This window comes from Antechinus flavipes, chromosome 5, assembly GCF_016432865.1.
Source record: "Antechinus flavipes isolate AdamAnt ecotype Samford, QLD, Australia chromosome 5, AdamAnt_v2, whole genome shotgun sequence".
NCBI classification, from domain to species: domain Eukaryota; kingdom Metazoa; phylum Chordata; class Mammalia; order Dasyuromorphia; family Dasyuridae; genus Antechinus; species Antechinus flavipes.
This window is the reverse complement of record NC_067402.1, coordinates 248,416,739-248,444,494: the sequence shown is the minus strand read 5'-3', so window position 1 is coordinate 248,444,494 and position 27,756 is coordinate 248,416,739. Positions and strand designations below refer to the sequence as shown.

Genomic DNA, 27,756 nt, shown 5'->3' with positions numbered 1-27,756 from the left:
TTGACTTGAATCACTAATGAGCCTTTTTCAAAAGAAAAAACTTTAACCTTTAAAAACATTTGAATGTTCTGAGTAAAACTAGTAAGAGATGGCAAATGAAAACACTTTTGAATTTTACCTTATCACAAGTAAATTAGCAAAGATGACCTAGATAGATAGATATAGATATATGTTGTCAGTATTATGTAAATATTGGAGGCTAGACATCAAAATATATTCTTAGTAAGGCTATGAATTATATAACAATTCCTAGAAACAATTTGAAATTAGATGATAAAAGTTACTAAATTATTTATACCTTTTGATCCAGAGACCTCCTTTTGGACACATAGCTTTTTAAAATTTATACATATATAGTTACATAACATATTTATATATTAATATATTATTTATAATATATATATAAATATATAAAATATAATATATGACATGTTTATATATGATATGTAAAATATCATATATAAACATGTCTTATATATTATATTTTTATGTATGTATGTATGTTTATATATATATATATGTGTGTGTGTGTACATACACAAAGCTGCAATGAATATTTTGGTATATATAATAATTCTGTGTGTGTGTGTGTGTGTGTGTGTGTGTGTGTGTGTGCCTAGAATCACACAGTCAGCATATTTTTGAGGTGGAACTTGATGTCAGTTTTTTCTAACTCCAGGCTCAGCACTCTATCCACTGTATTACCTCTGGAAAAATTGGTCACTGGATCACTAAATGAAAATAAAAGCAATCATATTAGGTATTTAAAATTCTTTGTGGGTAAATCTAAGCATATGAAAAAAAAAATTTCCAGGTAAGTGACTACATCAGTTCAATAAAAGGTTTGAAATAACTTGTGGGCTTTCTATAGCCTACCATTTAGACTTGAATTTGGCTTGTACTCAAATAGCTGCTCTGTTCCTGAGTGTTGGATGTGCTAGTGATGCTTTGAAGCAGTCAACAGTTGTATTATATTCTTTGCAAATGTGCTTCATTATTTCTTTAGAAGGTTTCAAGAGCTGCCTATGACATGGGATGAATTCAGATGGCCACAGAGGAGCAGGAAATCTTACATGATCCATATTCATTATTTGAAATTTAGAAAGTTCATTTTATTCATTAATCAGTGAAATAACTTTCATTCCCAAACTTAGTTTTTACCCTAAAACTTGCATTGTTAAGCACTTTTGTTTTTTGTCACCCCAAACTTACTAACTATATCTCTTTTATTACCTCCAAACAATGACTACACTGCATAAGAATTACCAAACTTTTGATATATTTATTGCCCTTAGGCTATGGCACAGAAAGAAGATATGGAAGAAAGAATCACCACTCTTGAAAAGCGTTATTTAAGTGCCCAGAGAGAATCCACCTCCATCCATGACATGAATGATAAACTAGAAAATGAGCTGGCAAATAAGGAAGCCATCCTACGTCAGGTTCAGTATCTATGTCATGGTTCTATTCAGGAATGTGTGTCATCATTCTGGAAGGATACAGATTAATCAAAATTAGCTCTGGTGGTAGGTTTCTAGAAAATTAGATCTGTTTGCAGTACAGGACATAAAGAATGATAATATTTGCACAGATTTATACAAAATAAATAGGCAAATCAAGGAACTCCAAAATCCAAATGACTACAGTAATAGAAATGAAAAGAACTTAAGAAGAAATGGAAAAAAAAAATTTGAATAGCTTAAAAATTGTTTTGTGTAGCTTTTACACTGCAGCATAGTAGAGATAATTTTAAATGACAATGTTATTTATCATTGTTAATTCATAGCAATGCATAGCAATGTCCAATATCCATGTTTTTTCCACATATACTGTGCTTTATTATTTGATAATACCCTTTATAAAAGGCTAGGTAAGAAGTTTACCTGGTGTACGAGCATTTTAGGTTTCTACAATGGTATGAAAATATGTACATAGTCCCTTAAAACAGAATTTCAGTTGCACTTGGCATATTTTGTATAGAATATACTAATTTGGCAATTGTTGAAGTAAATAAAGCATTATGTTATCTAATGTTTGGTTTCTTACGTTAATCTTTATAAGTTATTGATGGTTCCTCTGGTTTTAGATGGAAGAGAAGAACAGGCAGTTACAAGAACGTCTTGAGTTAGCTGAGCAAAAGCTGCAGCAGACCATGAGAAAAGCTGAGACTTTACCAGAAGTGGAAGCTGAGCTTGCTCAGAGAATTGCAGCATTGACAAAGGTATAGCCCTTGACAATAATTCCTATTTGAAACCAGTAAAACCTATGACTTAACATGTTTTTTTCTTCATTTTTAAGATATTTTCATATTAGTAGTCTGGTATAACAATTGAGTATCAAAGTAATAAAAATTATATGCTTTGTTCCTATTAGTACTAATAATTGCTATTCAAATGAATTTCTCTCCATAGTAGAAAATGTTATAAGTCTCTGTGATTTAAAGAAAATTATAAATTATAGTTGACATATTCAAATCGTAATTCAGTTTAAGATTTTAGAGATAGGTAGTTTTAGATATGCCTTACCAACTTAACACAATAATTCTGAATTCATGAAGTAATCATAATTGAGTTTTTTTTCCCCAAGATGCTTTTGCATGTTAGGAAAATTACGAAGGAAACAATAATCATCACTTTCATTTGTGTATGTGGCATACTGGAAGCAGTAACTTTGGAGTTCACTTATGAAGTAATGCTAGTCATCAGATTTATTATTAAGGCAATCATTTCTTTCTACTGGAAGTCTGATAAAACTTGTTAAATCATCACCAAAAGGGATCCAAGTATTGAGTGGTTCAAATGCAGTTTCTATGAAAGTTATATCCAAAATAATCAGAAAAAGTCACAAGAGTGTTTAAGATTAGCTCATCTAGGACTGTCACCATATCTTCAGCAAAAATTTCCTGTTTAAGACGTTTAGAATCACCCTGCTCCTAATTCTTACATTTTATTATCAAAAGGAAATGAAGTAACTTCAAAGAATACATGAATATATCCAGTTTTTGTCACTTAAAATCCTGATTTGTTTGATGAGAATTTTTTAAAATATTAATTTAAAATATCACTGATTTTTGGATAGTCAAAAAAGTCATTGCATGTGGCTAAATCTCGAGTCTAATCAAGTCTAACTTCAAATTGGTAAGGAAGTTCCACAAATCAAGAGTTGTCAAAATGAAGTGTTTGAACCATTAAAGACATTTTTGAAAACTTGAGAGGCAGCCTTATATACCAAAAAGAGCCCTAGAACTGGTATCAAATATTTTTTCTGATCTTATAATTATTACTTGATTAACTGTAATGACAGGACTAATTGCTTAGCTTCACTGAACTACATTGGCTATTGAGTCATTTCAATTTGAATTGAAGTATTTCTAATTTCAAATACAGCATTCTAACTGCTGATCTATGATAGCTGTAATAAAATTATTTTGAAAACTTGACAATAATATAGAGTTGTCAGTTATATTTTTTCTTATGCAGTTATTTAATAATATGTAATTTCACAAATTAATAGCAGACATTTATATATCATTTTAAAATTTTCAAAATACTTTATATTATTTCCAGCTTAGTACAATAAAAAGAATGATGGATTTGGAATCAAAGTACCTGGGTTCAATTTCTACATCAATTTCTACTTGTGAACCTCAGTTTCCTTATTTGGAAAAAGATAAAGTAGGACTACACCTCAGCTTCTTAAACTATGGTTTACAACCCCATGTGGAGTCTCATAACTGAATGTGAGAGTCATGTAATTGTGATTTATAATTGTGATTTATTGATTTGTATAAATGTTTAATATACCTGTATACCCAAGGTCATGCAATAATTCCTTGAGGGGGAAAGTATAAGAAGCCTTAAATTAGATTACCACTAAAGCCCTTTCCATCTCTGAATATAGGATCTATTTATCTTTACAACCTAAGAAAGAAGAGTTTTATTCCCATATTTTTCCCATTTATACCAAAAGGACTCTGGGATTGGGAGATTTGAGTGGGAGTATTATACTACAATCACTTTAAAAGACATTAATGTTAAAAGAAAAATTAAATAAAAGACACTAATGTTATAGTGAACTTTTCCTCCTGAAATTAAAATTTTAACAAGTAAAGTTACACAAATAATTGACAAGTCTATGTATGAACTAATATTTTTAGAACTCAAGTGTAACAAGTATTCCTCTGATCATTTGAAATCTTTCACCTACTCTTTATGCTTAGAAATCTATTGTGATTTGGCTTGATGAATCAGAGTTTATGGGACTTCTCTATGCTAATAAACTTAGATAATAGCAGAGATGAGATTCAAACCCAGGACTCTTCTGACTACAAATGTAGAATGCTTTCCATTAAACAATGGTGTCTTTAAGTAAATTTCTCTTTAATTTTTCTTCTGGCTCTTATTTCATTGCCTCTGTATTTCAGACTAATTATCTTAACCAAATTTCCAACATATTTTATTCACCTTTCTTCAGTTGTCTTGTCTCTAATCTACTTCCTCTCTTTATTCTGCTTTTCTTTTTGTCTCTTTGCCATTTCTGTGAACCCTTTTCTTTATTTTCTTCAGTTCCTCTTCAGAATGTAACTTCTAATAAATCTTTCCATATATTTCCACCTTAAAAGCTAACTAGTGACATCATTTCTAAACTCTCATCCCAATCTCAAACCCTTTGAAACTTGGACCCATTTTATCACCTCTGTTGTCAAATTTAATGTTAGTTATTCAGTTCAACTCAACAAATCCTTGTAAACCACCTATTTTGTGTAAGGAAATAGACCCATGGTCAAGTAGAATTATGTTTATTCCTGATTCTAATATGGATTAGCTACATGAGTGTGAGCAGTTTTCTTAAACTTTTGGATACCCTGGACAACCCTCTAAAATTGTAATTTACAGAAGAAGTGGTGACCTATATCATTAGATATAATTTCCATATCACATTCCCTCTATCAGTGAAATAGCAAATCTCCCCTCAGGGCATTACATATATAGATAGAAAAGCAAAGTCCCTACTCTTGACAAATTTATAATCAACAAGCAACTGCATAAACTATACAAAGGATTTGGGGACAGTAAACTTTAGTTAGATAATAGACTAGTATTTTATTTTTTTATTCAATATCTTATAAGGGACTTTCCTTCTAAGACTATTTTAAATTTAGTCTATATTTTTCTTTTGCAAAATGGTTTAGATGTGTGTGTGTGTGTGTGTGTGTGTGTGTGTGTGTGTGTGTGTGTGTGTGTGTGTGTGTGAATGTAAGTACCTTGAAGTCAGAGAATTCATTTTTGCTTTTTCACTTTGTTTCCCAGGCTTAGCACTATGGCTGACATAAAGGAAATACTTAATAAATGCTTAAAATTATTTTTAAATAGATAACTTTGTATGTTCACAGTGTTAAATAATACATTAGTGAAAATAACAATGTCACACTTTTGGAATTCATCCTCAATATTTTCATTCATTGGGCAGGACATAATTATGTATTTACATAATTATAAATTTGAATAGTGTGAACTTTAATACATACACACACTTCAGAGGATTCATTATTTGACCAAAGGAGACTTAGCTATAACTCATTGATAAATCTAAAGATTTTATATCTTTATATATATACATATATAAATATATATATATATATAGTATTCTTATACATTGAGATATTTATCGACTCTAAGATTTAATCATGTTCTTTCCATGATTAATATAATCATGGCACTCAGTTCTATCAAGCATTCTATCCAATGTTCAGGTTAGAATTATGGCAGTGCTAAAACTCATCACTCTAATATTATGTCAGGTGATAAGCATTTATCAAGTACCAAGACACTATTCTAAGCTCTGGAAATACAAAGAATATGGAAGTTTTCAAGGAATTTAGTCTAATGAAGGGAAAAACATGCAAACATTTATATAAAAGCAAAATATTTACAGGAAAGGTTCCCAGGGTACAGTAAATGATGTTTGAATGAAGTGCCCTTCTCATTCCTTAGCTAGATTTTTGATAAGTTGATCTGATGTAGTTTTGTGAGATAAGACAGGAAAGAATAGACTATCAAAGGCTATATAAAGTCTTTAGTTTTACCAAGAAAATTTCAGAAGTTGAAAGTCTTCACGCTTTCATTTTTCTTGGCATAATTACATTTTCTCTCAGATATTTTTAGAACTATTGACACTCTCTTAAAATGATGTTTTTAGTGACTAAAAGACATTTTTACATCTGTAGAACTAAAAATGTCAGCCAAACTTCAATTCATTTACTGTCTTCTTAATTAAAGTCTACATGAGGTATGGAGATCATCCCATTTTGATAATTATATGAAAAATGTGTACTTTGTAACTTAGTAAATGTAGTAGATTCATATATTCAGTTTTCACAGAGAATTTTTTGTTGTTTGTTTTATGTTTTTCTTTGTTATTTTCTTTTAACAAGGAAATGAGAAGCAGAGCAAAAATCTTGGAAACAGCAAATGTTGAGTTGCCTCTTATTTACCTATATCAGTATTAAAATGCTAAGCGTTTATTCTGGGATACTGTTGTGCTTTGTGGAGGAAATAGTCATCTGTGCTTGATATCATGTTCAAATAGGTTACTATCTCATTCCAAATCTTGCATTACATATTCATGTATAGGGATATGGCTTTATTATGTTTGCCTTTTTTACATTTACTTTTGGATGGAGGAAGTTCATTATTTGGATAAACTATTTACTATTTAACTTTCCACTTAGGTTGCTTGGGTCCTTTGACTGTTTATCGTGATTATGCTTCAGAATATGTTATGAATATATTCATAGCCATAACTTGTATATAGCATACTAATAAAAACATAGCTCTCAGCTGCATTCCATGTGTTGAACACATTGTATCCGTGACACCTTGGCATTTTACCTATAAAGTAATGGAACTCTCCAGATACCTGGCAAAGAATAATGCATAAAGGTGCTCTATTTATCATGTTTTCATTTTAAGAATAGGGGTCATTTTGAGAACAATAAAGTCATAGTAGCACTTGGTTTCTGTGATTGTGATTAATTGGAGTGATTAAGTAGTTTTGCAGACACATTTCCTCAGTTTCACTGCATCATTGTGTACTGAGGAAAGTGAAAATTTTACATCTTTTTTTTTAGAGGAATATATCACAATATATTGGCATTAACTCAGTGAACTAAAGACTAAATTTCAACTGGATAGCCATAATGTGCATTCAAAGCCCCAAATTCTACTCATTTCATGAATTCTCCTCTTCAGTATGTTTCTGAGTCAATTAAAATGCATTTCATCTCTTATAAATTATAACATTACATAGTCTAGCTTTTTAATTTGGAAAAATTAGAGGCTGTATCCAAAAGAAAATTATGAATTTCCTATAATTGGCCTATTTATTTAGTATCTTATACAACATTAAACTTCATGAATTCCATTCCTATCCAATAACTGGGGACTTCTCCCCACTAAAAAAACAAACAAACAAACAAACAAACCCTCTAACAGCCTCTGAGACATATTCTGGTGTTTGGTTTCCCCATAATTCCAATTATATGAGTTTATTAGAGTTGTTTTGATTCATTCTATAGTAATTGTATATCAGCCAATCATCACTAACCTTAAAACTCCATCTGTAGGCCAATAGCTTTCTTTTGTTATTTTTTTTAGCATATCATTGTTTTCCATTTCTGTACATCAAGAGCATTGTGTCCACTAGATATCAGTGTAGTTCTCTCCACAAAATTTTGTCTATTGAAGTATTGAATTTGCAGTCACATTTTTCTTTTAAGCATTCTGTGCTGTGTTTTGTTCAGTGTGCCTTTAGTTCTGATTTTTTCAATTTTGTCCCTCTCCTTTTCCTTGACTTGTTAGTCTGATCCAACCTCCTCTACCTCATCTGATGATTATCAATATGTTATGGAAGCTAAACTACAAGAATTGATCTCCATACGTAGGAAGGTAGTCCTACTGGACTTTACTTTCTATTGCTAAATAGACTTCATCTGTTTTATTTTGGTTTTTGTTTGTTTTTCCCTTTGGTTTGTTTTCATTTATAAATATTTTAATGATTTTTTTTTAGTTATTGATAATCAACCATCATTCAGCTCAGTGCTTCAGGAGCTTAAAACTTTTCCAATGGCAGGTTTCTGTTCAAACTGCACAGTCTGCATGCTACATTTGGCTGATTTCATTGCTCATAAACAACTCCAATGTTTTGCTGATGCTTGGATGTAACAGGCCTTTGTAGCTGACACATTTCAAGCAATGCTGTTCAGCTGCCTGTTTTAAACAAAGTTTCAATTTTGAAAACTAAGTTTGCGGTTGGTAGTAGCTTGCTTTATGTTTTATTTCAATTTCCTTAAATGAAATGTTGGGGAAATGTGATGTTTCTGGCTAACCTTCCTGTTTCTTTACAGGCTGAGGAAAGACATGGTAACATTGAAGAGAGGATGAGACATTTGGAAGGTCAGCTTGAAGAGAAGAATCAGGAACTTCAAAGAGTATGTGAATTGCAGATCTCTTTCCACTCCCTCCCACCATCTCTGGGTTTATTATTCCACAGTATGCTCTTTATCGATTGTGAGCTTTAATTAAATCACATTTGGCAGGCTACATGCATCTTAATGAAAAAAATGTTCCTGACAACTTCATCAACAGAGAAGTTTAATCTACTTTGGGGACTCAATAAAAATGTTCCAATTAACCTACCCAAATTTCAGCTTTGAATATAAACTGAAGATGGTTTTTGTATTTAACTTGACAGCATTTGTTATTGGGTTTTTTCCCCCTGAACTTAAGGCTAGACAAAGAGAAAAAATGAATGAAGAACACAACAAAAGGTTATCAGATACTGTAGATCGACTTTTGACGGAATCCAATGAACGTCTGCAGCTACACTTAAAAGAAAGGATGGCAGCTCTGGAGGAGAAGGTAAAACAAACTGAAAGGGCATCTGTTTATCCTATTAAGTGATACAAGTCCAGATGGTCATCAGCTCCAATATTGGTATAAACAGTATGTTTTTAGTGATTTCTAGTGTGCTGTCCAGCAACTTTCTTCCAAGTATTTCATTATAAAACTACATGTTTCACTCAAATCTTTTCTTATTCCAATTCATCCACTACTCATTAAGATTTTCCTTAGTACTCACACTGGAATTTCTTCTTCAGGTCCAGTCCCTATCTCACATAGGTAGGTTACCTCCAGAGGTGGTTCTAGGGAATGAACTTTACTAGTACTGTTGCTCACAAGCTCCCATTGGCAATCAGCCCTTCTGAATTTGCTTTTTCTAAAAAGTATTAACTAAGATGGTATAGCAAGAAGAGTTGATATAAAATAGTCCTTGTAAAGCTCGAGGAAAGGATTAAAAAAAAAAAAAAGATTAGTTTCTTGGGAAAAGTAGGCTAAAATTTAAGAGTATAGTGATAATGAGGCACATATAATGATTATACAGAATGTCACAAAAGTTTCAGGTCAGTTTTAAGCTACCCTAAGACTTGTGGGACAACCTTAATATATGGCAAAGGGATTACTTGGTATCTCAGGTATTTATTATCTGGGGGTTCTTTGTTAACTCAACATCAGCCTTCTTTTATGGTATCTGGAAGCATTCTTTCTGAAGCTACCTGTCCTTTTTAGGTTAAAGGAAAAAGCACATCTAGAAGGGGGGATAAGGGAAGAGAGGGAAAAAATTAGAATACGAAGTTTTGCAAAAATGAATGTGGAAAACTATCTTTGCAAGAATTTGGAAAAAATACTATTAAAAAAATAAAGTTATGCTTCCTAGCTGTGTGATCCTGGGTAAGTCACTTAACCCCAATTGCCTCAGCAAAAAGAAGGAAAGAAAGAAAGAAAGAAAGAAAGAAAGAAAGAAAGAAAGAAAGAAAGAAAGAAAGAAAGAAAAAAGAAAAAAACAACAACAAGAAAAATAGTTACACAGTAAGAATTTAAACAAAAAAAGAAAAGAAAAAAAGCACATCTGTTATTTCACAGTATATCATTCAGTTTTTGACTAGATGTGTTACTTCCTAATGATCTAATATCTGTAATTACAAGCATGGTTAATATGTAAAAGATTGCCTCTCAGGGAACAAGTAACTAAACCCAGAACACCAAAAACAGCAGAGGGAGGCAGTGGAAAGAGAGGGAAGGAAGGGATATGAAAAAGCATCTTGACAATTCTCTCTAACCACTTATTAAAACTTGAACTTGGGCATGCCCCCTACCCCCTGCAATAGCCAAGTAGACCAATTCAAACCAAATATTTGACTAAAAATATCAGTTAGCCATTAAAAAAAAAAAAGTATCATCATCTAGAGGAGGTGATTCAATGGTGAGAGTATGCTCCAGAGTCAGAAAATTCCAGACTTTAAATTCTACTTCTTATATTTTTCCCTACTTTTTCCTCATTACAGATGAGGAAACTGAGGCACAGAGGAGTTAAATATTTGTCCAAGGTCACACAACCATGAAGTGTCTGAAATAGAATTTGAATTCACTTTTCTGATACTAGGGACAATACTTTAATCAGTGCCACCAATTGCATCAGTGGTTTAGAAAAGGCATAATTTTTGCTTTCAATCATAGTCACTTCCTTATTCTAAAGATGCATGTAATAATCTAGAGCGCAACTTATTTCTACCATTGTGAAAGTGCTACTTGAATGAAGAGCTCATCTTTTTATAAGGATCTTCTTCTGCAAATGTAAAATGTTTTTGTTCCTATATTAGTAAAGAGCAAGCCTAGAAGCCAGTAAAACTTGGTTTCATTTCCTCCCAAGTGACATATACTACATTTGTGACCCTATGCAAGTCACATAATGTGTCAGCCCTAGGAAATTCAATAAGATAAGGTGCCATCCTTGACTGATAAAGAAGGGTTTTAAAGTTCACCATGTTCAAGAAATCACGGGTCTAGTCTCTATCTCATTCTTTCTCTCTTTCTCATCTCTCTGTCTCTTCTTTTGCCTTTACCTATCTTTATCTTATATCATATTTATCATTTCTGTCTAATATTTTTATAATATACATGTTTCATTTTAATAGAAATTTGACAATTTAGATTATGTAATTATCTGATAATTTCTTATTTCTTAAGGTATCAAACATATATTCAATAGAAATTCACATGTTTATATGAAATTTAAAGTGAGTAAACATGAATGCTTGCTTCTTTTTTTAAAAATTCCTCTTAAGATGTAAAGGAGTCACATTTATTTCCCATCAAACATGTCATCTGACTGAAATAAGCAGAAAGTGATTAACATGTTTTTAAAAATGTTTGTATTCTGTGCTCTCTCTGAATTTTACAAGCTAAACCACCAAGGTTTCAATTTTACATTTCCTAAATGTAAAGATAGTTGTTTAAAGGAATCTGTATTTATGAAGAAAACAAACATTTGCTTTACATATACATGGTTTTTATGTTGTTCAATTGATGTCACATCTGTTTTTCCCTAGAATGTTTTAATTCAAGAATCTGAAAGTTTCAGAAAGAATCTTGAAGAATCGTTGCATGATAAGGTAGTATGGAAAGCTTTACATATGTCCCCTATATAATAATTATATATGTTTTTAAAAATATTATTATTTTGAAATAAATTGAGTAAATCAGTAGTATCAGTAGCAACAAACATTTTGAGCATATGCCCAGTAGATGTCTTGGAAAACACACAACCCCTTACCTTTATAAACCCAGGCAAAAAACCTCAGTTGTGCCTGATGCTAGAGACAGTTGTGCAATTCAGAAAATAACAGATAAAAAAGAGAAGACATGAGAAATCTGAGGAAAGAAGAACTCAATATTTTTTTAGCTGGAGAAGGGGGCAACCTGAAGTTATAACACTTTTTGTTTCTGTGTCTTCCTGGTTATAAAAATTATCATTATTGAACTGGCATGCCTTACAATATGCTTGCCAAATCTTTATTTTCAAAACTAGTGAAGCAGGAATTTGAGCTAATAATTTGCAATTGATATTATAGAATATGCATAATGTCTGAGTAATGTTTCTTTGATCTTTAGGAAAGATTAGCAGAAGAAATTGAAAAGCTAAGGGCAGAACTAGACCAATTGAAAATAAGAACTGGCTCTTTGATTGAACCTACAATATCAAGGTAATTTCTAATTTCAAGCTGTTCTAATTCATTACAAATGAACATTATGATGTTTTAAGGCTTGCTGCTGCCTCCCCAAACCTTGAACACCAAAATATTTTGTTGATGAATGGTTATTCTACCATGTTTTAATCCCATTTATACCTATCACACTCAATATAGAACATAAAACTTTGACTTTTTAAAATACATTGGTTTAAAAAAACATAAGAATTACTTCCCTAGATAAAATAACACATACCTTTTTCTAATGGTTTTTTTGTCCAGTAACTTTTAAAGATGATTTACAAATCTATATGTCAAAACAAATAGCTTCTTGAATGAAACAATTGAAATGGCTAGATTGAGGTTAAATCTATCATGGTGGAAAAGTCAAGAACACCTTTATCTAAATGGAATTTTTGGCACTCAACTGAGCATTCCTCTACTTCTTTAAAAATATAATAATTCGATACTTGCATATTACTATTTTTTATTTATCATAGCATGTTGTTATTGTTGTTATTTTATATCTTTCTAAAGTTACATATTGTTGGCTAAAATAAAAGCATAATTTTATCAGTGACTTATGTTAGGATTTGCATTAACTCAGAAGTTTGCTATTGGGAAAACTGATATTGTTTCACATTGAATGAGCACTGTTAAGGTCAGCTGTTTGGTAAAATCTTCCTTCATCTCTTCTGCAAACACTCCTAGCACTTTGAACCTCTTTGATGAGAATTATTACATGTAGAATCCTGATCTTGTTATATTGACTCATTTGCAGGGCTTATTAACTTAGTGTCCTTGACTTTCCCTTTTTTTAAAATAACTGTATTCATTGTAGTTGACTTCTTTTGCCATCCTTGGTAAATATTTTATGCATTTAAAATATTTTTGTGCACGTCTATAGGATTCATCAGATTGTGACAAAAAAATCGCTTTTTATGACTTTTAGCAGACTAGCCTTTTGAGACTCAGTCTCAAAGGATCAATATTTAAAAGAATTTCTGATCTCAATTTGCAAGTTCTCTGTATAATGAAGATTGAAATCTATCCATGCCTGTGTAATATCATGGGACTCTTACATGGATCTTTCCATAAGTTTATCTAGGAAACACTGTGCTTAGGACTCTCTGTGCTCTCCTCTGCTATTGTGAAGACAATTAAGGGAATGTTCTGGCTGTCTAGTTCTCTCCCTTCATTTACCTCATGTGATCAGCTCATATTGAGTTCCCATGATAAAATTCTCTGATGACTTCTTTTATTTGTTTTTCTTTATAGTTTCTCATTGGTTATATATTATATCCTGTTCATTCTCACTGTGCAACTTTCCTTTTCCTTTCGTGATAAGTGTCAACCAAAGAACCAATGAAATGATGTTCTTTCTTGTCTTTGGTCATGAGATTATATACACTCTTCCTTTCCTGGAGTATAAAAACTCTCCCTCTGTGTAAGTGCAAATTTACTTTATTTCCTGTTATTGAATTTATAAGAAGAAATCTCTCATTTAGAATCAAATTAAATTAAAGGAACCAGAAAAGGAATATGAAGACAGAGAGGAGAACCACCCAGAAAATAGCATTTTGAAAACCCTAAAAAAAGAAGATGGAAGGAGGAAGAAAATTATTGTTTTGTAGACTTTTTAAAATTTGAGTTGACTATGTACCTTTTTCCAAATAAAAATGTTAAAGAAAATTATTATTTGGGATCATGGAATCTTAGACATAGAATTTTCCTTCTCCCTCATTGGACAAAAAATTGAGCCTCCAAACTAAGACTTAGCAAGGGTAAGTTATTTGCCCAGAGACATTCAGCTTGACAGAGGCCAGATTTGAACCCTCCTGACTCCAAACCTAGAATCTCATACACTACACCATTCCCTCAATGACAATAAAGGAAAAGATATTAGTGGTGCAAATTATTTTTTAAAAAGATATCCAATATGTATTGGAACTTTCTTCCCTTTACAATATAAAATATAAAGGAAAAAGCAAATGTGACTTTGAAGTGACAGTTGTCATCATTGTGCATGTTGTACCATTGCTACATAAATATCATTTTCTTTGTTTCATTAATGAATGTCTTCATTTATTTGTATCACATTCTTGTCAAATTTCATCCTCCATCCCAACTTCTGAATCATTTGAATAAACCCAGAAAGTAATAATAATGGAAACAAATAAAATAGAGGTCGTCAAGAATGATTTTTGGCCTAGACTACCATTGGGGCAGCTAGGTAGTTCAGTAGATGGAGCACCAGGTCTGAAATCAGAAAAATCTGAGCTCACCAGCTATATTCACTTACTAGCTGTGTGACTCTGGGCAAGTCATTTAACCCTGTTTGCTTTAGTTTCCTCATCTGTAAAATGAGCTGGAGAAAGAAATAGCAAACCACTTCAGTATCTTTGCTAAGAAAACCTTCAAGGAAGTCATGAAGAGTCAGACTTTCATTCAGCAATAACAACATTGCTATAACTACTCATCAAAAATATGAATAATAAATAAGGTCATTTCTAAAAATAAATCATGTGCTTATTTACAAAGTAAGACAAATAATTTTGAATTGAAATGTTAACATAAGTCATTCATAGGGGTAAAAAACCATTGAGTTTAGTCATTTTTTCTTTATATCCCAGACACATAGATATATAGATATATTTATACATAGCAATAGAGTATCAGGATTTCTTCAGCTGTGTTTCTGTTAATTAGGACTCTGATGAGTTCAGAATACATCCATAAGTAATAAAATCTTTCCAGGGTGTTTGTTGCCATTTTTTTGTATTGTATTGTGTGTAGTAAATCAATTTGGTTCTTTTTTAATAGGTAGATTTAATTTGTAATTGTTCCATAGTTTGGAACAAATTTTGTGATCAAAGGAACCAAGCCTTCTTATCCTTGGTCTCCTTATCAGGAAACTAAAAGAAAAAATTAAAAGAGGAAAAGGAAGCCCATTGTCTTTTTCAGAAAGAAAATGATGATTTCAAACTATACAACAAACTTTTAAAGAAAAACCATCTAAAGCTGATTGTAAGCTTTTCTTAGCTGTCCCAACTGAACAGACTTTATTTCTTATTAAAATAAAATGGAATATTTTCCTATAACTTGGAGAGTAAAATACATAGAAAGGGCTATTCCAAATATACTGAGGATGGCCTGATTTTCAGTTTAATGATAGCTAATATCAGAAAAGATAATTTTGACTACAGAAAAGTTTTAGCATTTTTTTCCACCATTTTCTAGTCTTATTGAAATCTACAGTATAAATGATGTAATCTAAATTAAATATAAATGAAACCAGTGAATAGAAAAGAACAACTTGGAGCTTCACATTGGTCATTTCAACAACTTAGTTGGCTTATGTGGGATATTTCTTTAGAAATAGTTTGAGGCCTTCTGTTTCAGTAACATCCAGGTTTATGTTTAAATATGAATCTTAATTATGATAATAGCTAGCCTTTATATAGGGTTTTGAGGTTTGCAAAGAGATTTACATATATTATCTTATTTGAGCTTCTTAACAAGCCTGTGAAGAATGTTACTATCTTTTTTATTTACTGTTGGGGAAATTGAGGTGGGAAGAGGAGAAATTAATTTTTTCCTGGTCTGTACAGTTAATAAGTATCTGAGGCAGTGTATATAAATCATGCTTTCCTAATGTCAAGTCTAGTAGTCTATCCAGCTACAGAATGATACTATTCAATAAATTAAACAACCATATAATAAATATCTATTCTGATCAAGGCAGTGAGGCAATATGTTGTGGTCAGTAGGAGGCCAGTCTTCTTGTCAAGAAGCCTGGGGCTTTTCAGATACCTACTGACTGAGATGCTCTAGTAAAGTCACTTAATCTCTTAGTGTCTATGCAACTTTCCAAGACTTTAAGTTATTGAGAAGAATGATATGTAATGATAAAGGTTGGTTTACAATTAAAAATGTCTATACTAATGAAAATACAGATTTGAAAAAGAAAAGAAAAGAAAAAAACACAAGGAACTGATATATACAGATAAAAACAAGATATCCCCTGTCATCAGGGAGCTTATTCTCTATTTGAGAAAAACAGAATATATATGAAGGAAGCTTCAGTTGGCTCATCTACAAAATGAGCAGACTAAGATCATAGAATTACAGAATTATGACTCAAAGGGACCTTGGAAAAATCAGAACCACTCTTGTTTTCTAGATAAGGAGTCTGAGGCACAGAGATTTTGAAAGACCTTTTGAAAATCAAATATATACAAATGATTTCAAGGAGGGATTAAAAAATACTTCTTCTATAGCTTCTTAACCTGGATCTTTTTACTTACTTTTCAGATACATTGATAAGAGTATCTATCTATTTTTCTATCTATCATCTATCCATCCTGCAATACTATGTTTCTGTTTTATGCATTTAAAGACTTATGAGAAGTGGTCCTTGCCTTCTCCCAAACAGCTCAGGAATTCTTGACATGACAGAAGTTAAGAATCCTTCTTTTGTGAGGTGGTACTGGAGCTCAGAAGTTAAATATTCTAAGATTGAAAAGGGTGAGGAGAGACTGAATTCCAGGAATGTAACACAGCCTCTAGAAAAGTTACTGAGATATATAAATCATATTAAGATAATATTCTTATTCAAAGGAATCCATTTCCTTTGTATTATGCATAAGCAGTGAACATCCCCAATCAGAACAAGCGAATATTGATATTGCTTCATTATCTATAATACCCTTTAGCAAGATATAGTGCTCTTCCTTATCTCTTTTAATTAGATCAATTTTTGCTTTTGCTTGATCTGAGATCAAGATGGCTACCCCTGCTTTTTTGATTTTACCTGAAGCACAATAAATTCTGCTCCAGCCTTTTATCTTCACCCTGCTTCAAGTGTGTTTCCTGTAAACAACATATTGTAGGATTCTGGCTTTTAATCCAGTCTGCTATCCACCTCTGCTTTATGTAGTTTACCCCATTCACATTTATGGTTAAAATTACTAATTCTATGTTTCCTGCCATCTTGTTACCCCCACATTATGCTTTTCTTTTTCCTTTTTCCCTTACCCTGCTGCTTAGTATTAAACTTATGAGCACCACTTACATCACGGAGCCCTCCCTCTTTAGGATTCCTCCTTCCCCCTTAGAGTTCCTCCCCTTTTCTTAAACCTTTCCCTTTCAATTTCTATATTCCCTTCTATTTATCCTACCTCTTCCCCTTTTGCTTTTCCCCGCCCACTTTTCAATGTGTGAGAGAAGTTTCTCTGTAAACCAAATATGTGTAACATTTTCTTTTTTTGAGCCAATTCTGATGAGAGTAAGATTCATACTATGAACATTCCTTTCCCTTTTTTCCCTCAGGTATAATAGGTTTCCTTTGCCTCTTTGTGAGATGTAATACCTCCACTTTTCCCTTTTTCTGGTACAATTTCTTTTCCACCTCTAGATCCTTTTTTATATTATAACAGTAAACCAAGTTATACATGCACTCTTTATGTACAGAAATATAGTTCTCAAGAGTTCTTTTTACCTTTTCATGCTTCTCTTGAGTCCTATATTTGGAGGTCAAACTTTTTGTTTAGCTCTGATTTTTTTTTTTTTTCAGAAATAAATGGAATTCACCTATATCATTGAATGTCCATCTTCTTCCCTGGAAGAAAATGCTCAGTTTGGCTGGATAAGTTATTCTTGGCTGCATTCCAAGTTCCTCTGCCTTTCTGAATATCAGATTCCAGGCCCTTTGATCCTTTAATGTAGAAGCTGCTAGATCCAGAGTGATCCTTACTGTGGCTCCTCAGTATTTGAATTGTTTTTTTCTGGCTGCTTGCAGTATTTTTTCCTTGGTCTGATAGTTCTGGAATTTAGCCACAATATTTCTTGGAGTTTTGATTTTGGGATTTCTTTCAGTAGGTGATTGCTGAATTTTTTCAATGTCTATTTTATCTTCTGTTTGTATAACATCTGGGCAGTTCTCTTTAATAATTTCCTGAAAAGTAGTGTCTAGGCTCTTTTTTTCATCATCTGTTTCAGGGAGTCCAATAATCCTTAGCTTGTTTCTCCTAGATCTGTTTTCCAGGTCAGTTATTTTCCTCATTCAGTATTTTACATTTTTAAAAATTTTTTCATTTTTTTTTTGGTTTTGCTTGATTGATTCTTATTACCTTATTGAATCATTCGTTTCCATTTGTTCAATTCTGAATTTTAGTGTGTTGTTTTCTCCATTTACTTTTTTAACTTCTTTTTGTATTTGTCCAATTGAATTTTTGAATGAGTTGTTTTGTTCTATGGATTTTTTTTTCCATTTCACAAATTCTGTTTTTTAAGGAGTTATTTTCTTTTTCCATTTCACAAATTTTGTTTTTTAAGAAGTTATTTTCTTTTTCTGTTTCACAAGTTCTGTTTTTCTGGGAGTTGCTTTCTTTTTCCAGTTTATCAAATCTATCTTTTAGTGAGTCATATTCTTTTTCCATTTCACTATGTCTATTTTGTGTTGCCTTTTCCAAACTCTCTTGCAAGGCTTTCATTTCCTTTCCCCATTTTTTCTCTAGCTCTCTTTTAACATCCCTTTAAAAGTTCTTCTAGGAGAGCCTTGTGTGATGGGGACTAGATTATTTCACCTTTTGGAGCTTTATCTGGAGACAGTCTGCTTTTAATCTCCTCAGGATTTGAAATCTGTTCTTCTCTTTTGCCATAAAAGCTGTCAATTGTTAGACTCCTTTTTACTTTTTTACCCATTTTTTTTTAAAAGTTAAGTTAAGGTCTGCCTTTAGGACTGGAGAGGTTTTCCAAGTAACCACAGCTGCGCTGAGTCAATGCTGATTCACTTCTGGTGCTGGCCATTCCACGTGGAATCATCAGTAACCCCCCAGGACTCTGTGCTGTCTGCCTGGTATTTGTAGTTGGAGTCTGTTCAGCCATCCTGAGACTGCGGGACTCAGAGTTGTCTGTGCTAGCTTTTGTACTGGTTGCCCTGGCTGCCTCCCTCCCATTTCCAATTGAAACAGATCTTTTTTGGTGATATTTGAAATTATCTTCTGCTGATAATTTGTTGCACTCCCAATATTTGTGGGTTTGTGGAGTTCTAGGGCTAATTCAGAGACTGGATTTTGTAATTATTGTGAGGGTTGTAAAGAAGGTCAGAGAGAAACATGTGTCATCTCTGCCATCTTGGTTCTGTTCCCCAATCAGCAATCTTAAGCCCCATTCCTGAGTTTAATTCTCTTCAGGTAATGTCCTTTGGATTGGACAGTCCTGAATAAACTGTTTAGTTCATTGCATTAGTAATTTATTAAATAGGTTGGGGAAGTTAAGTGGCACAATATAGAGATTGCCAAGTCTGGAATAAGGAAGACTTTTCCTAATTTAAATCTAGGCTCAGATATTTCTTAGCTGTGTGAACCTGGGAAAGTCACTTAACTCTGTCTGCCTCAGTTTTGTCATCTGTAAAATGAGCTAGAGAAGGAAATGGCGAACCTCTCCAGTATTTTCCTGAAAAAACCTCAGATAGGGTCACATAGAGTGAAAATACACTCAACAGCAGCAATAACAATTAAGGACTTGATTTTGCTTTTACAAATACCTGATTTATTTCTGTGGAAACAGATACACTATTGACTGAATGATTATTCAGTGATGGTCAGTGATTCACTATTTGAATTTTATATAACATTTGAATTTACTTGATGGGTAACTGTGGATTTTTTTCTTCCTTAGGACACATTTGGATACCTCAACAGAACTTCGGTATTCTGTAGGTTCACTTGTGGACAGCCAGTCTGACTACAGGTCAACTAAGGTCATAAGAAGACCCAGAAGAGGCCGTATGGGAGTCCGAAGAGATGAACCCAAGGTTAGTCTTTATACTTTTGAGCTCTTTGATTATAATCACTATACCCTGTTTCATTACTAGTCTTATTATTGAAAACATTAAATTCCAATGGATATTATATCATTAGAGTCATATGTGATACAAAACGATGATGATTGTGGATTTGGAATTGGAACAAACTGCTACTCCAATCAGAGGACTATAGATCCATATTTAGAGATTAGAGATTGTCAAATCCAGTCTCCTTATTTGACAGATGAAGAAAATGAGGCAACACAGTTCAAGTCATTTATTTAGAACCATACAACTAATAAATGCTTAAGTAGGATTGAAGTCCAGGTTTTCGAGATTCCAAGTCAAGTAAACTATCCACTACACCATACTATTTTCCAAAATACTGAGTATATGTCAGTTATTAGCTGGTAAATCATTGCACCCCTTTTTTGTCAACTTGCTCAGGTATAAAACACTTAATTTGAGCTCAGTGGCTTTGAAGGTCCAATTCATTTATGATAGCATGTAATTCTTATATTTATTAGAAAGAAGCTTAGTTCTTGGATAGAAAGGTAGACTCAAAGTCTCCTGAAGACCTGAGTTCATGTCCTGCTCTAATGCTAACTGATTGAAAAATCTTGGGTAGGATTTCTCATATTGTAGACAAGAGATAACAAACATATGGTCCAAAAAACTCTCAAGTGCTGCCCACGCCAGATTAAAATAGAAACAAAAGAAATAAAACATAAATATTATATTCTAAAACTAAATCAATGTGCAGCTCCTTATGCATGGATGAATGACACTTTTTTCCTTTTGAACTAATCCCATTGCTCCAAGCAACTCCCCAAAACTATAAGTTGCAGAAGATCTAACCTGCTTGGGTAAGTGAGTCTTCCTCCCTTCAGATACTCGATACTCATGAAATCACAGGTCTACAATCCAGCTTTATTCCCACTATTTTATAATGGAAGAGTGTCATTAAATATGCATATATATATATTTATATGTAATATTTTAGAGGAAAATGTGAAGTCATTAACTATCATGAATTTGCTCAGAACTCCTGGGTTAGATTATACAGTTACTATAATTATCTATTCCATTCAATATTACAACTCATAAATTGTAAACTTTTCCAATACATGGGGAACAATATCCCATAAGATTTTTTTATAGTTTTTTATTGACAGAGCATATATATGGGTAATTTTTACAATATCTCTTTCACTGTCCATCATTGATCAATTGGAACTGAATTAGATCTTCTCTTTGTCGAAGATAACCACTTTCATCAGAATATATGCTCATGCAGTATTGTTGTTGAAGTGTATAATGATGTCCTGGTTCTGCTCATTTCACTTAGCATTAGTTCATGTAAGTCTCTCCAAGTCTCCCTGTATTCATCCTGCTGGTCATTTCTTACAGAACAATAATATTCCATAATATTCACATACCACAATTTACCTAACCATTCTCCAATTAATGGGTATCCATTCAATTTCCAGTTTCTAGCCACTGCAAAAAGGGCTGCCACAAACATTCTTGCACATACAGATCCCTTTCCCTTCTTTAATATCTCTTTGGGATATAAGCCCAGAAGTAACACTGCTGGATCAAAGGGTATGCACAGTTTGACAACATTTTGAGTATAGTTCCAAATTGCTCTCCAGAATGGCTGGATCCGTTCTCAACTCCACTAGCAATGCATCGGTGTCCCAGTTTTCCCGCATCCCCTCCAACATTTGTCACTATCTTTTCCTGTCATCTTAGCCAATCTGAAAGGTGTGTAGTGGTATCTCAGAGTTGTCTTAATTTGCATTTCTTTGATCAATAGTACTCATATGAGTAGAAATAGTTTCAATTTCATCATCTGAAAATTGTCTGTTCATATCCTTTGATCATTTATCAATTGGAGAATTTTCCCATAAGATTTTGCACATTAATTGGAGAACTAAGAAATCAGGAAGAAAATGATGTATGTAAGCATCTGTTCTCTCTGAAATCAGAAGCATACAGAAGCACAGAAGCACACCAGAGGCTAAGATTTTAAAATTGGTATGGAAGTTCCTTCTGTGAGTGAGGTTTTTTTTTTTTTTTAATGAGCTGGCTCAAATTTAGTTTTTCTATTTCCATTTTAAGCACAAGGATTCATTTGTAAAAAAGATTAAGGAACAGCAGCAAATCTGGAATTAGAAGTGCTGCCCTGGTGTCTGTATTTGATTACTGAGTGGTCTTATCCACACAACAGACCTAGTCTAGGAAATTAAGTTACCTTTGTCAGACAAATAAGCATGCTTTGGGCTTAAGGAAATTAACAGGGGCAGGCTAAGAAAATCACAGTAGGAGCAGTACCTTTTGTATTGAAGTTTTCAGTCTCTTATCCAATTTTGGCTTAGTTCTAAAATATACTAGAAGTCATAAGAAAAAAAACACAAAATTTTTGGGTTTCATTTACATTAAACAAATGGGATATCTTGATAATTTGTTGGTTAAAATGTCAAAGAAATGACCTTCATTTTCTCAGTTACTTAGACTAATAGCATTTTCTTTCTCTTTTCTCCAAATAATTTTTTAAAATCCTATTTCTCTATGAACTGAAGTTCAATATTTTGGATGATGCCTTACTGTAAGTTGTATGACTTGCTATTTAGGTGAAATCACTTGGGGACCATGAGTGGAACAGAACTCAGCAAATGGGAGTGCTGAGTAGCCATCATTTTGAAAGTGACACTGAAATGTCTGATATTGATGATGATGATAGAGAAACTATTTTTAGTTCAATGGACCTCCTGTCCCCAAGTGGCCATTCTGATGCTCAGACTCTAGCCATGATGCTTCAAGAACAATTAGATGCAATCAATAAAGAAATCAGGTAAGTATTAGCTTCTATTCATTTTGGTTTCACCTGTCTTCTAGACTAGAGATATCAAGCCTGATCTTGAATGGAGTTTAAACTAATAAGTCTCTATCCTCTACTATGTGTTTTGGAATATTTAGAAGAAATAAGACTAAAAAATAAGAAATACTTAGCATATTCTTCAATGGCACCTTTCTTATGTCAACAAAAATCCTAATTGAATGTCTCATTACAAACTGAATAGCTTTATTTCTCGTTGTTTTCTTAAGCAGACATGTGATATATTGGAAAGCATCATGGGACAATTTTAAGAGCTTAAGGGAACTTCACCAGACACATTGGTTTTATTGAGATGATTCCAATTTTTAACAATGTGTGTTTGTATATTTTAGGGCAGATCTCTTTATTCTATGTTCTTTGATAGGGGATCTGGAAAGTTTTCTTCTTTGCTCTACCGATTTTCATTTTTTAAATTTAGCTGGTGAAACTTTAATTACTTTGATGAACCTAAATATTCAACCTGTTTCTAAATCACTTTTTTCTTTAAAAATTGGCAGATGGAATGGATGGAAGTCAGTTCGTTTCATTCTCTATTTGCCTGGTTGAGCCAGAGACCAGTGGCAGAGGGAGAATAACCAATCAACTAGTATCAATGTTTATTTAGCCCTCAGCTTATTTCCACACTCCCACTTTTGTGAGACTAAAAATAGAATTACTCAATTTATCTACTAGAAACTCCTAAATTTATAGTGTGGGAAAGTAGTCACAACTAAATCTTGAGATTTTGGTTTTTTGTTTTTTTTTTTTAATGTACACTTCAATCAAAATATAGATTCTATCATACATTCTCACATAATTTTTTTCCACCTTTCTAAAAATGAATTTTTTTTCTTAAAATTTTCTTAAAATTTCTTAAAATGAATCTTAAAAAGACTCATTGCCAACAATATCATCAAAACATAATTTTAAAATCATTGATCAAAAGGATCAATATGCATAACTCTGAAATATGTGCATCTGTTTAGCAGTATATGTTTAAAAACATATGCTTTTTAAACATCATTAATTTTTTTTGTTTTTGTTTTTGTTTTGTTATTGAATAGAACAAAGTAAATGTGGAATCTGTTTTATTAAAGTATCTTTTAGAATAGTTGATAGCATATTTTCATTGGGGTTTGGTTAGCTCTTTGATTTCACTGACCTCTAGTTTCTTTGGGGAGTTCCTGGTGAAAGAAATTCCTTTAATTAACAAGTGTTGTACCTTTAAACATCTTGAGAGTTACCAGGAGGGCATTAAAATATTAAATGTTTTGCCCAAAGTTATCACACAATCTATTTGTCAGATGTGATGCCCAATCCCAAATCTTCATTGATTTGTTCTCCTTTACTATAATATACTGCTTTTCTAAGCGATAAATAGATCAATCAAAAAACTAGGAATATTTTGTAAGGATGATTTAAAAAGTATTAAAGTATGTTTTTTATACTACTAGTATTCTCTAATATTTAAGTGCTCAGTAAGCTACATTTAGAAGTTGTCCAAAAAGTGATGGCAATCACTATTTTTTTTCTTTTAAAGTAGTGATTTAAACTATAGAGAAACAAGATTCCAATTTTCTTTTTCTCCTCATAAAATTGCATCATTAGCTTTTTATTTAGAATATTTAGAAATTCATATGTGGTGTTCATACTGTTCATTGTATATGCAACAATACATTTAAATATGAAAAATTAAAACAACATTAGTTTTAAAGGGCTCTAGTTAATTCTGATAGTAGTTTAAAAATCAGACTTCTCCAGGAATAAGTTTCCTTTAAATAAAATAATACCAAACATGCTGGTTTTTAAGATTAATATTATTTTCTGTTCCCTAAAATTCATTTTTCAGATCCTTACATCACAATATTTCATACTATGCCATGATAACTTTCTTTAGATCCATTTCTTCTGTAACTTATATAAAAGGCTCTCCAAGCTTACTTTCCTCTCTTTTTCCATAGTAATTAATGCTACTTCCACCAAGGAGGGGGGGAAAGAAGGGAGTAGTCAAGTTGCAGAACACTAAAATTTAAATTTATCAGAATGTATCAATCAGAAAGTACTTTGTAAGCCATTAATTGTTATGTAAATGGGAGTTAATATTTTATTATCATCCATGGAAAATTCCTGTCATTATTCAGAATAATGTCTGTTCAGCTTACTTAAAGAATCAAATGAGATCTAACATTAATTTGCATTCTCAAAGGAAATTGGCAATTGGAAAGCTATCATAATCTAATATGAGTGCCTAAAAAATGCCTTTATCACAAAATTCTCATTCCAGGGGCAGTCAAACATGTTAGCAAACCACGCTAACTTGTAATGACTGATTTTTCTCCCATCATAGAGAATGAAAAAATGTACCATTTCAAGACCATAGCTAACCAACAGATGGCTTCTTGATACAATATAGTATTCAGAGATTGAAATAATTCTTCACAAGTCATCATTTAAAACACTGAGAAATTCTGTTGTTATGACTATCTTAATTTTAACCTCAACTACTTTCCTAAGCCTGAATGATCTGTACAGTCTTCTTACTCTGCATCTAACTTAGGCAACAATAGTGACACAGCTCCATCTGGGACAGCTTGAATATTTTCTGTTCAACATTAGGAAACTGCTATTGATTTTTTTTTTTTTTTTTTTTTGGCTGGTGAGCAGATTTGTCCATTTCATATATTCCTCTCATCTGTTGTTTCTGCCTCTGGCAAAATGTCCTACTTTTTTTCTTCTAAAACTATAATTGTGTTCATGTACACATGAAAGGCAAAAAAAGAGTTGCCAGCATAGTAAATTTCTTTCTGTTCTAGCATATTCTTCATTGGAAGTCATTGGACCTATCATCCCAAAGAAATTCAAAAGAATCACTAATTAGCATTCCCTTTCCAAGACTTCATAATAACTATTTTGGTTTTCTATGGAAGGTCAACATTTTTTAATGTATGATTTGCATACATATCATTCTTTAAATGATTCCTGTGATAAAGATAGAGATACTTTAAGAACACCACAGTATTCAGATATGATAACCTATTATAATTATTGTTTTATTTTATATCTTGAGCTTATAAAATGACCCCTGAAGTTTATGGGATTTCCTGCTTTACTTCTTTGTGGAGTTAATATTAAATAAAAAGTTAAGAATGCTGTAATAATCACTCTAAATCCCAAGTTAGGAAAAGCCATAAAATTTAGGCAGAAATTTTGCTTTCTGCCCTAATTTTCATTAATGTTGAAATTTTTTGTTGAAATGCATTAATATTGACAAATTTGAGAAAAAAATCAGTAAAGTATACTTATTTATATGTTGATTTTTAGGCCTTGGGAAGTTTGGGAAAGCGCAGAGTTTTTTAGATCTCTCAATCCTTATAAAAGTGACCACAACAGATGTCCTCAGCTCGGGTCTTCTGCTCCAGTGTAGCTGACTGGCCAATGATTACCATCAATCTCTTACTCTTATGGCACAACTTAAGCCTAAATTCTTTTTTCTTCTTTTGCTAATTGTCTTTGCTGCCAATTTTTTCTAGTTAAGCCCTCTCCTTTCTTATTCTAGACTCTGGAAATTTTACCTTCATTTGAACTAGCTTCTCAAGACCTGATCTTCACCCAATCTAAACAGACTTCAGGTTGCACTTAATTCAGATGTCTTTGGTTCAAAAAATATGTCTGGAACCTAACTTCTTTACATTAAATGAGCAATAAAAATGAGTCTTCACCTTATATATCTATATAAGTTTAGCGGCTGAAATGTTTATAACCTGATAAATGTATCATGTTGACATATCTTTAAGTAGGATGCAACAATTTGATTATTTAGTTGGTGAATGCCCCCTAAAAATCTTTCCCCAATTTTAGTATTTGTTTTGGCAAAATGTATAGTTTCAAAGCCGAGATTGCTCCTCAGAGTTTTAGGGACATGTTAAATATCCTTTTTTTAAAACATATTTTAAAATTTGATTCCAAATTCCCCTCTCCTTTCTTGCCTTTCTCATTAAAATGGCAAGCTATATGTGAGCAATTAGATAGATAGATAGATAGATAGATAGATAGATAGATAGATATAGATATTTAAATATATTCCCATATTTGCCAAGTTGCCAAAAGAAAAAAAGCAAGAAACATAAAGAAAGTGAATGAGTATACTTCAGTCTTCAAGCAGAATACATTAGATTTTGCCCTGGAGATGGATAGCATTTTTCCTCATGGATCTTTGGATTTGTCTTGGATGATCATATTGATTAAAAGGAAGTTAGTAATAGTTGGTCATGCTATTAATATTGCTGTTACTGTATGTGCTGTTCTTCTAGTTCTACTCATTTCACTTGACCTGTGTTCATTTGTCTTTCCAAAGATTTTTTTTTCTGAAACCATACTGCTTGTCTTTTCTTATAGCATTCTCCACCCCCATTTCCAAGTCTTTGCTATCACACACAAAAAAGCTGCTATAAATATTTGTATGTATGTAAATATAATATATTATACATACATATATATTATACATACATACATATATATATAATATGTTCTTCTCCTTTTTTTTTTTTTTTTGCTTTCTTTGGGCAATAGACTTGGTAGTAGTATTGCTATATCAAGGGGTATCCAATTTTGTAATCATTTAAACAAAATTACAAATTGTTTTCCAGAATGGTTGGACTGGACCAGTTCACAACTTCAACAACAGTGTATTCATGTACCTATTTTTTCACATCTTCTCCAACATTTGTTTTTTAAATGTCTATAGTTATTTTAAATGGAATCCTTTTTTATCTTTTCCTGTTGACTTTTATTAATACTACATAGGAATGCTCATGATTTGTGTAAGTTTATCTTATGTCTTACAATATTACTAAAGTTGTCCAATGTTCCAAGTATTTTTTAGGTGGTTCTCTAAGGTTTTCTAAGTATAATATCATATCATAATTTTGTTTCCTTCCTGGTTATTTTTTATTTCTTCAATTTATTTTTCTTATCTTTTGC

At 32.2% G+C, this 27,756-nt stretch overlaps 1 protein-coding gene across 8 annotated transcripts in view; it reads left to right on the top strand.

The window, feature by feature from the left end:
- PPFIA2 (PTPRF interacting protein alpha 2) overlaps window positions 1-27,756 on the top strand; it is a 668,498-nt gene that overhangs the window by 553,056 nt on the left and 87,686 nt on the right. For all 8 annotated transcript variants that reach the window (XM_051962865.1, XM_051962864.1, XM_051962862.1 and 5 more), the window contains 8 exons: window positions 1,296-1,442; window positions 2,087-2,221; window positions 8,405-8,488; window positions 8,787-8,918; window positions 11,447-11,509; window positions 12,009-12,100; window positions 19,769-19,904; window positions 22,532-22,752. In XM_051962865.1, the coding sequence (XP_051818825.1) occupies window positions 1,296-1,442; window positions 2,087-2,221; window positions 8,405-8,488; window positions 8,787-8,918; window positions 11,447-11,509; window positions 12,009-12,100; window positions 19,769-19,904; window positions 22,532-22,752 (1,010 nt within the window). The remainder of the gene's footprint in view (window positions 1-1,295; window positions 1,443-2,086; window positions 2,222-8,404; window positions 8,489-8,786; window positions 8,919-11,446; window positions 11,510-12,008; window positions 12,101-19,768; window positions 19,905-22,531; window positions 22,753-27,756) is intronic.